The following is a 15642-nucleotide window of genomic DNA, read 5'->3' on the forward strand; positions in this document are numbered from 1 at the left end:
TGATGGAGACTATGTACAAAAATATTGGAGATCCTTCCATATGGGAGATTTTCTCTCTTCCTTTATAATGTAAACCAGCACTTATTTATACCAGTCTGCGTTTATATTTATTTTGTGATGTGGCTATAACCTTGTGCTGTGTTATTGGCTCTTTTGTTTAGACTGTGTGCCTATTGCATCCCTGGCCATTGGCAGCTCATCTTTAGTTTCACTTTTATTTTCTGGCATGAAGAGTTGCTTCAGGTTGTATTAGCATATTTTCAAACTTTCTGCACTTCTCTCCAAGAATCAGGCATTTCTCCAAGGATCCATGGAACTTTCAGATAAAAAGATTAAAAGCTAAGAACAGAAAACTGTTTGTGCTTAGTGCTAATAGTGACCACATTCTAGAGAGTATCAAAGGACAGAGCATCAATAACTTCCTAAGATCCCTGTGTGGTCAATGGGCCTAGGTGAGTCTTTTGGGCAATAATCTGTTCCTTCTATTTACACAAATTCTTCTTAATCCTTTAGCCGTAAGCATGAGTAAAATTCCTTCCATGAAAATTTGTTTATCCATACTATTAGACATTTTCTCTAATAGCTGTCCTTTGTAGCTATCTATATCTATATCTATCTATCTATATATACTTATATATTGCTATTAATTTATTGTTCATGCAAATATGCAAGAAATAACAATTTTGTATAATTTGATATCTAAACCTAAGAGCATGTCAGATCTGAATTAAATTAGAAAACTAAAAATGAACTTAATGGCTTAATATAACATACCTTCTTTTATTCTTTGACTACTAAGGAAGTCTTCACAAGAAAAATAGACAAAATTTAGATGTAGTTCTGGGAAAGGTAGGAATTATATGGTTTAGTCTGTATATGTGCATGCATGTGCACACATGAGTATATGCATATATATGTGATGTTTGTGGTATATGCACTTGTTAGTGTGTGTATGTGCATATAGGCACACATGTACATGTATTTCTGTGGAAGCCAGGATTGAGTATTGGATATCTTTCCTTGATTGAGCACTACCTTAATTTTTTTCTGATATGGGATATCTCAGTGATCTTAAATCTTATCCACCAGGGGAATGACTGGCCAATACATTTAGGGGAGTTACCTATATGACCCATTCTCCCAGTGGTGTAGTTATAGACATACACTACCATGCCTGGATTTTTATGTTGATTCTGGGGGTCCAAACTCAGGTCCTTATGATTGTACTATAGGTATTTAACCCATTGAGGCATCTCCCCCATTCCAGTAGAGTAAATTTATTTATTTCCAAAGTTTTATACTTTGAGTAAAGCAAACTATTATGAATATATTCCTTTAAATTATCACTGTGGAAAAAAAAAACAGAACAAAACTGTAATGGGACTTTTGGTTTTAGTGTGTAAGAATAAAGACATACTTACTTCTATCTGTACCTGAAAATTACAACATTGATCAGCTGGACAACATATACCGTGTTTTATATTTGACAGACTTACAAACTATTCTCACCCCTGAATACTCATATGAAAAAAAAAAACAACGTAGATTAGTGTGTGTCTATAGGATGACATTTCCTAAAAAAGACAGAGATACAAAATAAAGGCCTAGTCCTGCTTTAAAGAGGCCAAATATAAAAGACAGTGATTAAGACTAAAATCAAAGAAAGGGGAGAAAAAGAAAGCCAGATACTTGGTAAGGAAAAGAGGCTGGAGCTATACAATGGCCAGAGCAGGATCAAGACTAGGAAGCCTCCTTTTTCCATTGCTTCTTTATTTTGTCCCCGAGTCTGATCAGTGCAGTTAAGTGGAACAAAGCTGTAAAGACTATAAGAACTGAAGAAAAAGAAACACATCTAAATTGTAAAATGGCATATGCATATACTCTTCTAACCCATGTGAATCCATGACAAAATAAACTCAAGAAATGAAGCAATACAGCAAGGATACAAAATTAACAAAAAAGCAACACTATTCATGTGTATCGTGATAACCAGTGTGAAAATATAATGAAAAAAAAGTTCACATGTGCTGCAGCAAAATATAAGTTATTAGGAATAGGTTCAAAATGTGTGTGAACAAAACAATAAGGCAGTGCTGTTGAATCAAAGATGGAAGCAAAAGACAAGAATGCCCCTACAGGATGCTTTGACATCAAGAGCTTAAATCATACTACTGTAGTTAGCTTTGTATAAATCCCAGCGAACTCTTGGGTGAAACTAGAAAGGGCAAGTCTTCAACTCAGATGGAAAAGACAAATAGCCTCAGGTAGCTTGGTAGAAAGGGAAGTCTCTAAGACAGAACTAGCCTGGCTTGATATTAGAGTACAATACAAACCCTGTGGTATTAAAACACAGTAGCAGAGGCTCATGAATAGGCAGACCGATGGAATGGAATAGAAAGCTCAAAAATAGATTTCACCACTTATAAAAGCCTAGTAAAAATGGCCTCTCAAAGCAATGAGGCCATCAGACTTTAAAATTAATGCTCTTTGTGGCAACACAATCGACTATTAGACAAAGATTAAATGAGATCAGTTGCTCAGACCAGATGTAGAGATTTAGAGGGTCATGAAACTGAGTATCACAATTACTCTGAACAGAGAAATGTGATTGAGGCAATAAAAAAATGATAGATAAGTTATGGAAAGTAACATGATAATCGCTTTAGTAGACACTTAATTGCAAAATACATTGTATTCAAAGTTTAAAAGTCAGACCATACTAGGAAAACTATTTACCCTATCTATCTATCTATCTATCTATCTATCTATCTATCTATCTATCTATCTATCTATCTATCTATATCATCTATCTCACTATCTATCATCTACCCATCATCTATTTAATCAATCTTTCTATCTATCTCTATCATTGATCTATATTATCTACCATCTCTCTATTATCTCACTATCTCCCATCTATCTATCTATCTATCTATCTATCTATCTATCTATCTATCTATCTATCTATCTATCTATCTATCTGTCATATGTCTATCTAATCTCTTATATACACACACAAAATGTGTGTGTGTGTGTGTGTGTGTGTGTGTGTGTGTGTACGGTTAAATTTCAAAATCTATTTGAACAATTTTTAAAAAGGAAAACAGGCCAAAATGTTTAAGAGGAATTGGGAAAAATACTGACAAATTGGTATATAATTGGACTCCAGACATATGAAAAGATCATAAGCTTCACTGCTAATAAAAAACCCTTGGCTCATATAACCCTGAGATGCTCCTTCTGGTGGATTTCTGTATTCTAGATATGCTGACTGTGTTAATCTGACACATTTATATCAACTACAGCTGGACAACCTCTTCAGAAGATAGTTGGCTGGATTTTTAAGAAGCTAATGCACTTATTAGTCCAACTAGCCTTACCTTCATCCCCAAGAAGGACTTTCCCTTCCCAGGATTCTCTCCCCTGCTGTTCACACTGCAATTACTAGGGAGACACACTGGTCAGTCTCTGCAGCCAGCTCTTGTCAGCCTTCAGGGAGACCCTATTTAGCCACAATGCTGTTTTCAAACAAGGAGAATGCCACTGAGAACCGGAGATCTGACTGTTTCTGCTGCCTAATGCTGGGATGACAGGCAGTCACATCCTGGTGTTGTTTATGGTACTGGGGAAGATACCCAAGTGCTTATGCTTGGGCAGAGAGCATGTTAGTGACTAGACTGACCTATCTCCAAAGCTCCCAACTTAGGCCTTTGCAGGGAAATTTTCTACTAATCTAAACTACTTGATCAAGTCCTCATGTTCTATAACCTGATATTTTTATGTAGTTGAAATGAATAATATACTTCAGTGATTTATTTCATATTTGGAAGACTTGAACATTGCTAAGATGAAAAGTCCATTAAAACAAGAACAATCCCCCTTCTTTTTCCCTCTCCTCTCCCTCTCTTCCATCCCTCTTCTCTTTTTCTTGCCTTCCTTTTTTACCAATTAAGCCCCAATACTAGTACAATGGAAGAAACACAGAGTGCTCACCATGTGCTTGTAAACATATTTTGAGCTCTCCTCTTTAAGTCACAGTTATTTATTTATTATTTATATTCATAAACCTTTGTTTATGAATCTTTGACTTTAAATGCATTATTAGTTTGAAATGATAGGTTTTCAGAGAAGATAGAGTAGGGAAGGAAGGTCTTGGAGGCTGGGTAGAATTCAGGAGACTGCAGTGCATAAGGAACTATAGCAACAAACAGATGGAGACATTGAAGTCTCCTTCTCTTATAATCTGGGGATTTCCAGTATTTCCCTCAGAATAAGGTCTTGTTTAAGCAGGCCAATTGCTTTTAGCTCATGTTATGAGAAACTGGAAAGGCTCTCAGTGAGAGTTCCCATCTGATGTGCCTTGTTTTAATTATTGCCTTTCATTTTGATTTAGCCTTTAGTGTGTGCCAAACACTAAGTGCACTTAACAGGTATTATTGTGGTTAACTCCAAGCCCTAGCTGTGGTTGTTATCTCTGTCTTTTCTTTCTTTCCTGTTTTTTTTTTTTAAGCAAAGGACTCTTATTTGATCCAATCCAAAGGGCTGAGAAGTGATTCAAGGGGCTCTCAATTTGAGATTCTGACTTCTTTTCCTAACAGTAGCTCTGCTGATGAGCAGTACTTCCTTCAGACATGTAGAATCCCCATCCAAGCGCAGTATGATCCTGCCTCTTACAACCTTAATGCTTTCAGGAACCTTCCTGGAAGTTATTCAAGTTTCAAGTGTTTGCTAGGATTTGCTGAGTTGGTAGTTCTGGTTAGGAAGAGAGAAGTAAGCCTTCTTTAGAGACTGGATGAGAAAGGAACATCACTAGCCAGTTGCATTCTACATTTCCTCCCTCCTGAGTTGATCCCAGACATAGAAGGAGCTCTTTGCTTCATGAAGTCCTTGGCAGCCTTGGTTTCAGAGGGTTACTGGGTACAAACAATTGTTCTGGGTAAGCTGACCTTTTCTCAAAGGATCATGTAACACTCAGTCACCACAATAGTTTTGGTTTGTTTATAGTAAGAAACTCAAGTTATCTGGGCAAAGATTCCAGAACAGAATTTGCTGATATCCTATAGGTAAATAGGTCCATAAGCCTTTTTATTAACTGTTTCCTCAATTGTGATGTATTGATTATGAAATGTGCAGAAAATATAGACAGAAAAGGCAATTTTGACAGTAAAACTCATAACAGAAATTCCTCTTATTCTAAAGAGCTTAACAAAATATATAATTTTTTTCCAAGTGGCAGAATGCTGACTCATGTGTGACTCATCATTAGATAAGAGCATTTGTCCTTCTCAATTGAAGTAACTCTGGAAAATAAAGCTATGTCCTTTAGAAGGAACACCTTAGAAGTTGTCTATACAATAGCTCATTCTTTATGGGAAAACTTAGAGTTCTGTGAGTTTATATTCTTTATATACAAGCTTCCATGTATAACTGCCCCCCAAACCCCAAGTTCCCAAGAGCAGCATTGTGATGGTGGGAGGACATTATCAGAACTCAATGTACTTTCATCCTGTGATACAGAAATAAATATATTTGCTTTGTATTCTCTATGAGGATGTGTGTGCCAAGGCTGAGGAAGTAAATGGCGTTTCTGGAAACACTTACCATAAATATCCAGGGCTTCAGATGTTATCACAGCGATTCACAAATGAGGGAACTTGACATATCTAACGCAGCACTTCAGAAAGCTCCAGACAAGTTTCCAGGCTCAGATGAGCCGTTACCGGCTCTGGGTACAATATAAAACGTATCCTGGTGTTTTTGCCAGAGGTTGAGACTCCATTGAAAATCTGGAATCTTGAATTGGGCTCCTAAAAAAACTCTTCCACCTTTTATCTTCATGAGATAGTGTTAAGTTACATTAACCAAACTGGTATTTCAGTCAGAGAGAAAATAACTGAAAAAAAAAATATTGTCGAAAACAGTTGCCTGACAGTATGAACACTACACATCCCAACAGCATGCCTCTGCTTTGCAGTGCCTGTCCTGTTTCCTCAATGTCCCTGTCAAGAGACAACACTCATAGGACTGTTCTGTATTTACATTTTAGTTTCTATCTTGTACCATCATGTCAATCGCCATAATCTAAAAATGTCTGCCTCACAGGATGCATGAAGTGCTCTAAAAATGAATTGTATGTACCAAATTAATCATCTTTTACTTCCTCTTGCCTGAGTCACAGAGGACTCACACCCTACACATACTAAAAGGAAAGATCTTAAGTCCTGGCTTCCATTCTCTCATTCGCAGTCCACGCTATGTTCCCTGGTATGATTTTTATAGCAGAGATAAATTACAGCTCTGGCCTGAGAGGGTCTCAACAGTGCACAAAAAGAATTCCTTTCTTCTCATTAACTCCTTTATTTCACTTGATGGGATGTTTAAATGTCATGATTCTTGCTTTGCTCCTGTTTTCACCTCTCATGATTTAATTCTTCTGTACATGGTCATCTTTTTCATACAAAAACACCCCCTTCAGTGTTCTGCCCCATTTTAGTCCCTCTAAACTGAACCCAAGAAACTAAACACAGCATTTTCTGACCATACCCTGTCTATGTAGAATTTATGTGGAGATAAAAGAACTGTATGGAGATAACTTATAGTCCCGAGACCAATCTGTAGAGAGGAAAATGATCCTTAAAAGTATGGCTATTAACATAGGACTTCTAGACAAGATGGCAGACTAGAGGATACCTCCCTTAGAGCCGTGAAAGAGATAGACTGAGAGGATTACAAATCTAGACACAAGCTTCTCTTGTTTCTCAGAAGCATACCTTTCACAAACTTAAAAGATGGAAAAGAAGCTAACATAGCCATCCTAAGATTTGATAGTGTAGATTTCAAGCCAAAGTTAGTAAAAAAAAAAAAAGACAAAGACAAAGAATACAATTAATAAAATGTATCATTATTCAAGAGGATATAGCACTTATATATACACCAAATACTGGGGGTCCCAAACAATACAGCAAATATTTGTGGACTACAAAAGTCAGATAAATTCGTGATACAGTAATAGTATTTGAAATCTGTACCTCATTCTGACCTCTCAATAGGAAATCCAAACTAAAACTCAGTTAAAATTCTTTGGAGTTAAACTCTTCCTTAGAGCTATGGTGATATTTTGTTTGTGATCTAACAAATGAAGCTTGTCTGAAGATCAGAGTGCAGAGCTAAGCCAATAGTTAGCCATAGAGGCCAAGCAGTGGGGTCACACACCTTTAATTCCAGCACTTGGGAGGCAGAGGCAGACAGATCTTTGTGAGTTCAAAACCACCCTGGACTACACAAGATTGATCCAGTCTAAAAGAGAAACAGAGCCAGGCAGTGGTGGCATACACCTTTAATTCCAGCACTTGGGATCTCATGCCTTGATCCAAGCCCTATGGAGGTGGAGACAGGAAGTGATATGGCTGGGTAGAGAGAGGAATATAAGGTGGGAGGAGACAGGAACTCATGAGCCCCTTTTGTCTGAGGATTTTGTAGAAGTAAGTAGCTGCCAATTGCTGTTCTGCTTCTCTGATCTTTCAGTTTTCATCCTGATATCTTACTCCAGGTTTTTATTAATAAGACCAATTAGAATTCCTGCTACATAGAGCAGAGGTTCTCAACCTGTGGGTCTTGACCTCTTTGGGGGTCAAATGATCTTTACATAGGGTTGCCTAAGACCATTGGAAAATGCAGATGTTTACATTATAATTTATAACAATAGAAAATTACAGTTATAAAGAAGAAACAACAATAATTTTATGGTTGGGGGTCACCACAGCATGAAGAACTGTATTAAAGAGTTATAGCATTAGTAAGGTTGAGAACCATTGAACTAGAGCAAATAAACTTTTTGGATATCTATAGAATATTCCATTCAACTGAGGCAGTATGCCCATTCTTATCATAAGCTCATGGAATATTCTAATGTTGTGCCCAGATTGCAACCCCCAGAGAGACCACCAAAAAATGAGTATGCCAGAATGCAAAAACAATATATCCAACACAGTGGAGGCTGGAGGAAGTGCCCACTTCTCTGCAAGCTCAGTTTTTAAAGGCAAAACCCACAAGGTTACATCATTTAGGGGTGCTAGTATGGGTACAATTCTGATTGGCTTGCTTCTAGGGACTCCCTAGAAATCATGGCTTAATCTTATTTCTAAGGGGGTGGTTGCCTGCCACCATTGCTCATTGGCTGCCCTCAGGTGGGGACATTTTTATGGTCAGTTACCCTGGAAACCAGGGTTGGAACTTTCTTTGGTCAAACAGTTACCTAGGGAATCAGGAAGAGGACATTCCATAGTCTGGCCGTCATTACCTCATGACTACCTTGTGACTCTGTACTTTTACACTTCCTGGTTTCTGCAATCTGAACTAACTGGTTTCAACAACTCCTGGCCTATTCCAGTAACTCATGGCCTGTACCTAAAAGGGGAAATCTCAGGTCTTAGTTTTAAGGTGAAAGCATTTTGGTTTTATTTCTAAGATGGCTCATTTTGGTCTCCCACTATAAAATATACCATATTCTCAGCCACATGTAGACAAATTGCTAAATGGTTTTATGAAATAAAAAAACACAGAACCAGAAATTGGGGTTAAAGCCTGAGGGAGATCAGAGGAATAGGAAGAGCCACCAGCCAACTTTACCTCACCGACACCTCAGCTTCCAAAGAGCAAGATACTTCCTGTCTACTCACACCTATATGCCTTGCTGTTCTGCCATCTGATTTGCTCTGTCTGTCCAGCTATATCACTTCCTCTTTCTGCCCAGCTCTGTCACTTCCTGTCTGTCTATACAGACCTCCAGACCTCCATGGTTAACTAGTGTTGGAATTTAAGGCATGTGCCACCACACCTGGCTCTGTTCCCAGTGTGGCCTTGAACTCACAGAGATCCAGACAGGTCCCTGCCTGCCAAGTGATAGGATTAAAGGCATGTGTTACCATTGCCTGACTTCTGTGTTTACTTAAAATGGCTGGCTTTTTCCTCTGATCTCTGGGCATGCTTTATTTATTAAAGCACAAAATATCACCACAGCCACATGTCAAGTTTCTCCAAATATAAAAATCAAAATACACTTTTGTATCTCATTAAATAATAATATAATGAAACTATAAATCAATAGCAAGAAAAACTATGTGCATACATGGGGTTCCAGGTTTTTTTTCTGTCAATAATACAAGCAAGAATTATCTGGGGAGAAGAAACTTGACTGAGAAGGTGCTACCATCAGATCCCTGTAGAGCATTTTCTTGAGTAATGATTGATGTGGTAAGGCCCAACCTACTGTGGGAAGGTGGTCCTAGGTGTATAAGGAAACAAACTGAGCAAGTCAGGAAGAACTGATTTTTACTTCAGTTCTGCATCTAGATTCCTGCCTTGAGTTCCTGCCTGATTTCCCATCTTGATGGACTATAAGCTAAAGGAGAAATAAATCCTCTCCTCCCAAAATTGCCTTTAGCCATGAAGTTTTATCTTAGTAATAGAAACCCTAAGGCACATAGAGACTGCACAATACACTTTTAAATGACCAGGGCAATCACTGATAAAGACATAGAGGGAATTTAAAAGTTCTTATTATCAAAAGAAAATTAAAGCAAAATTTCTGAGAGCCTATGGGAAATAGCTAAGGCAGTTCCAGGAGCAACATTTATAGCTATTAAAATTTACATTACAAAATTATTAAGTTCTCAGATAAATAAACTATTAGTACCCCTCAGTCCCAAAAGCAGTGGAGTGCAATAGATAGTGAAGATCAAGGAAGAAATTAATGAAGACTAAAGGAATTGACAGAATTAACCAAAGAGTTGATTCTTTGAAAAAAAAAATGAACAAGACTGAAGAACTCCTAGCATAATAACCCAAAGAAAGTGAGAGAAGACCCAAATAAGTAAAATCTGAGATGAAAGGGATAGATTGCTATAGATTCCAAGGAAGCACATAGAATCAATAGGGAGTACTCTGAAAAATTATATTAAAAATATAATATCTAAAAGAAACAGATAAAGTCTTAGACATATAAAACCTATCAAAATTAAACAAAGAAGATATAAGCCACTTAAAAAAATCAGTACTAACTGTCAATATTGGAGCAGTGATTAAAAGAGTACCTAGAAGAAAAAGTCCAGGAACATGTAGATTCATGGTTGAAAAGAAAAGGAACACCACCAAACCAATTCTTAAGTAGTGCATAAAATACTATCTGGATAAAGATCAAAATATATCTTTAAATTGTTAAAATTCAAGCTGATGGGACACTGTACTTTAAAAAACCACTTACAAAAAATGTCTCTAATAAATCATTAAAAAGTGACACCTTAATGGTAAAATATGTTAAAGACTTAACCACACTCTGTAAAGAAGATACCCAAATGGTTGGTAAACACATGGAAATAAGATGCTTCTTTTAGACAACAGTAAGTTGAAAAGTAGAACCACAAAGTGACAGTATTAACTTCACACATAATATGGGCTGGATTTGAAAATACATTTATTAGTTATTATAGGAAACACTGCACTGTTTATGTGGGTATTTGATTGCCAATTGTCATAGATTATTTAATCACAATGTTTGTGTCACTGTGAACTAGCAACTTTACTCACAGTTTTGTGGGAAAAAGCAGTGTGTTTACCTGTGTACATACAAGTTTTGTGTCAGTTTCGTGAAGTCTTTCTCAAAAGAGAAACACTCCTCTATCCATCCATGGTAGAAAATGCACAATGAGTTCCTAGTATGTCTGAGGCCCTCAGTTCAATATCCAGCACTGAATAAAATAAAACAAACACAATACGTGGCATACAACATTTATATCATGGAATTTACAGTGAAAGGAACTCTGACCAAAGCTACTCCACACAGCACTGTGAGGACCCAAATGTTGCAAGCAGGTAGGTGGTCATGCGTAAATGACAGCATATGGTTCTACACATATGAAACCTGAAACAGGACAAGTATATCTAACGTGACAGAAGAAATTTACTCTTAGGCAAAAAGGACTAGGTAGAATACATGAAGGATTTCTATGGTAATAGTTTATTGAATTCGTGTTGTAGAAACACAAAGGAAGTGTCTGTTACCTTAATCTTTAAGCTATAGCTTTATGATTTATATGTTTTATGTAATTTTAGTCAAATTCTCTTTCATGAGGATTATTTAAAAGTGATCTGGAACATTTGATGACATGGTGGCATTTGCCTAGAATTCAAGTGCTTGGGAGTCTGAGGCAGAAATACCCATGAGTTTGAGCCCAGTTTAGATTTTATAGTGAGTCACAGATCAGCCAGGATTGCATAGTGAGGGCCTGTCTAAAAAATAGCAAACAAACCTGTCGGATAATGACTGACCTGGAAAGCCACTGGCTTCTTTTTTTATGTATGTTTGAGTCATCTTTGAATAGTTTCCAAAAGGCAATCAAACATAACCTCAGTGCCATTTAACAATCATGGTGGAAAGGTGTGTGTGTGTATGGATGTGTGTGTGTGTGTGTGTGTGTGTGTGTGTGTGTGTGTATATATATATATATATATATATATATATATATATATATATATATATATATATATATATTCCGATCAATGAAATATGGGAATCCACAGGTTTATACTAGAAAAGCTGCATAAGTTGATAACTTAGAGATTTAAAAAATTAAAAATTGAAAGAGAGCAGATAGGAAATTTGTAAATATAAAACTCAAAAAAAAGCAGCGACGTATAAAAATTTTTACCCTTAGAGGGCTGTTGGCATAGCTGTACTACAGATGGTTTACTGAGCACATATTCAAGAGTAGGTTCAACTCTCAACACCAGACCATAATGGGTGTCATGATAGTGGTGGTGACTACAGTAATGGCAACATATTGAGAGTGGAGACACAAGCCGGTAAGCCCAGCACTCCAGAAGCTAAGGCAGGAAAATTGAATTTGAAATCAGTTTTGGGTACATAATGAGAACCTGTCTCAAGAAATAATGATGGTAAAGGTGATGGTGATGCTATTTAGTCAAATTATGAGTGAGTTAATTCAGGAATTAAAAATAAAGTAGAAATAAAATTATAAGACATAGGGTAGAGATAGTATTATCAAGGGACAATAAATTGACTTAAAGAAATTTTCTAAAGACAAATTTATTAATGTGTATCTTGGTTATAATATGAATTGTCTTCTCCCCAGTTTAATACTTGGAGTGTTTGATCCCTACGTTGTAGAGGTGTTGGGAGATAGAACTTGGCTGGTAACAGTGAAAAACTAGGTCAGGTCTTTAATCATTATTGTTGGTCCCTTGTTCCACTCCTACTCTCTGTTCCTTAGCAACCATGATGTGAGAGTCTATTGGGTAAAACCAACACAAGATTGGAAGCATCTATGTAGAGTGACACATCTCCAAATGATGAGACTGCTGTCTCAGAATGTATTGTTAGATGATTTGTTGTTGCAAAACTTTCATATAATTATACTTGCACAAGTTAGGATGGTTCCAGCATCACTCGGAGACCTAACATCACCCTGCATGTACAAGCTAAGAAAGACTAAAGGTTGACAAAAGACCACTGATCTCTAAACAGAAGGCATGAACCAACAGTACGGAGACTTTATTTTTCCCCAATACTTTCACCTTGGATTTCTAGTCCTCAGAATTGTGAGACAATAAGTTTCTATTTAAGCTGCCCAGTTTGTGTTGCTTTGACAGCCAAGTTTGGAAAACCTAATGCAAGAGGAATCTAGAAAAAAACTAGATTTTGTGCCAGGTATTATTTTGTCAACTCTGACTTAAAAAGATGCTGATCAACACCTGTTGCTGGAGAGCTTCTCTCCAGCCCCCCCCCCTCAAGCCCCACAGTCCCACAACCCACATATAAAATAAACACACAGACGCTTAGACTATTTACAAACTGTATGGCCATGGCAGGCTTCTTGCTAACTGTTCTTATAACTTAAATTAACCCATTTCTTTAAATCTATACCTTGCCACGTGGCTCGTGGCTTACTGGCATCTTTACATGCTGCTTGTCCTCGCGGTGGCTGGCAGTGTCTCTCCCTCCTTCTTCCTGTTCCCCCAATTCTCCTCTCTCCTTGTCCCACCTATACTTCCTGCCTGGTCACTGGCCATCAGTGTTTAATTTATATAGAGCGATATCCACAGCAAACACCTGTGTTTTCATGTCCTCTGCTAATTAGCATCCTCACAGGTTTATTTCTTTGACCTAGAGAAAATATTGTCATTACCCTAAAGCTTTTGGTTATATGTTTATATTTAATAGACTAAAAATAAAAATTTAAATATATATCAGTTATTTAAATATCATCTCAGTACATGTTAAAATGAATAACATGTACATAAAATATTTATGAAGATTTTATTGTGTTAAAGAAGCAAAAAACAAGTGAGTTTAGGAGATCAGACTGGTTTTACATTTTTGATAATCTCTTCAGTTCTTTATATATCATAGTGAAGTTGCAAGTTATGAAGTATAGTTAGGTTTTTAATGTACTGCTGCATTCAAACTGTAGCAATATGTTTTCTTAATTTCAGTAAATATAAAAAAAAAACAGTCCCACAGATTTTTTAGTTGTAGGAGTACTTCATTGTTTTTCTGAGAAGAAACAGCTATTGTCTGATTTTTGTCACTAAAATCTAGTACTTCTTTTAAAAGGTTTTGGGCTGAAGAGATGGCTGAGTGGTTAGGATCATTTGCTTACAATACCTATAATTTCAGCTCAAGGGAATCTGATGCCCTCTTCTAGCTTTCAAGAAGCTAGAAGCATTCACACACACACACACACACACACACACACACACACACACACACACATACACACACACACACACACTCACATACATGAGCATACATATACATAAATACACATTTTTAAAGTTTCCCCTTTTTAATGATAAGATGTACTATGAAATGTAAAATGTTTCAGTGAACATTTTTATCTTTGTGATCTTGAAATCCCCCAAATTTATGTCAAATAACTTTTATAAACATGGCTAATTTTTGTCATAATGTGGTCAGTTGGAAATAACTGAATCACTGTGTTATGCAGATGTTTGAGTGTTGATTCATTTCATTGTCCCAACTGATAAATATATAAAACCACTCCTGCACCCACGGCTCAGGAACCATCTCCAAAGAGGACTCAGGGTTAGTCAGGGGGACAGGGAGTTTGCTGTGAGATTGTGTCTCTTGGGACAGTCAGAAGCTACACTGAGGAGGTCTCACCTACATGACAGCCTAAGCATTAGCTAAACAAGGACATCGCCAATAGACATGCAAAGATGGATGATCAAGGAGTGATCAAGGATCCCTCAAGAGGGCTCAGCCCCACATGAAGAACTACGGGCAACTAAGGAATGCTGAGATCAGGAGAAATAGTTGCCAGGGAAAAGCACATCAAGTGGTTGTCCAATATCAATGGTCAGCCCTGAAAACCTACACACAAGTCATACAGATTGAGCAGGTGGTATTCATGTATTTAGGAATATATAAGCATATACATATGCATATGTGTATGTAACAACAATGAAAAGAGGCTATGAATTTGAAAGTAAGTGAGGAGGGATATATGGGAGGATTTGGAAAGGAGACAGGAAGGAGGATAAATGATATAATTATATTATAATCTCAAAATTCAAAAGAGATAATTAAAAAAATCACACTTGAAATTAAGATGTTAAACTCATTTCATCTGTAAATTTTCTAAAATTCTAATTTTTCCTTAAAATTGAAAAACATTTTGTTTCTGTTTTAATTTTAAAATATATAACAAATTCATACATGTATACTAAAATTTGGTAATTTTTTTAACTGTTCTTTATTCCTTCTTTCATCCCTTCTCTCTTTCCCACTAAAACTAAAACCCCTGATATTCCAACAGACTCCTCCTACTTTTTTTTTATTTTAAGGCACTGCTTGTTTTCATGAACATGAATGTGAAGCTATTTACTGGAAGTCAAGCAACCTATCAAAGGCTATACCACTGAATAAAATGATAGCCTATTCTCCAACACCAACAGTTCCTCAGTGAGGGATGAGGCTACATGGACCCTTCATACGCATGATAAAATGATGACTCCCAGTTTTACACAGGCATTCTCTATCAACAACTCGAGTTAAATCTTGAGTGCAATGGTCATGTCATGTCCAGAAGATACAGTTTTACAGCACTCTTCCCCGACCTCACTGCTTACATGCTTTCTACCCTCTCCTCTGCTGTATTGGCCCGAGCCTTGGAGGTAGTATTATTACAGATATCCAGTTTAGGGCCAAATCGTCCACAATCAGTTATTTCCACTTTTTGACTTGTGGGAATCTGCATTAAATGTAGCCACTGCAAAAAGGAGCTTCCCTGATAAAGGAGGACATCAGCATCAATATCTCTGTTGAACATAGATGCAAAAAATTCTCAACAGAATGCTTAAACAGAATACAGGAACATATTAGAAGGATCATTCATTATGAACAAGTTGACTTTATTTCAGAGATGTGGGGATAGTTTTACATAAGCAAATAGACAAATATAATACATAATAAAGATGGTATCCAAGATAGGAATAACATAATTATCTCAACAGATACATAAAAGGCCTTTGACAAAATTCTATGTTTCTTCTTGATAAAAGCCCTGGAGAATCTAAGAATTGAGGAAGCCTATCTCAACATGA

The 15642-nt window shown here is 36.8% G+C and overlaps 1 protein-coding gene across 1 annotated transcript in view; it reads right to left on the minus strand.

Annotated features, from left to right (window-relative positions):
* The window catches only part of LOC121822142 (BRCA1-associated RING domain protein 1-like), a 71092-nt gene extending 55724 nt beyond the window's left edge, over positions 1 to 15368 (minus strand). Inside the window, exon 1 of the mRNA XM_042260461.2 lies at positions 15169 to 15368. Coding sequence (XP_042116395.1) covers positions 15169 to 15368 — 200 coding nt within the window. The remainder of the gene's footprint in view (positions 1 to 15168) is intronic.
* Positions 15369 to 15642: the final 274 nt, after the last annotated feature.

Source organism: Peromyscus maniculatus, chromosome 13 (genome assembly GCF_049852395.1).
Source record: "Peromyscus maniculatus bairdii isolate BWxNUB_F1_BW_parent chromosome 13, HU_Pman_BW_mat_3.1, whole genome shotgun sequence".
Taxonomy (NCBI): Eukaryota; Metazoa; Chordata; class Mammalia; order Rodentia; family Cricetidae; genus Peromyscus; species Peromyscus maniculatus.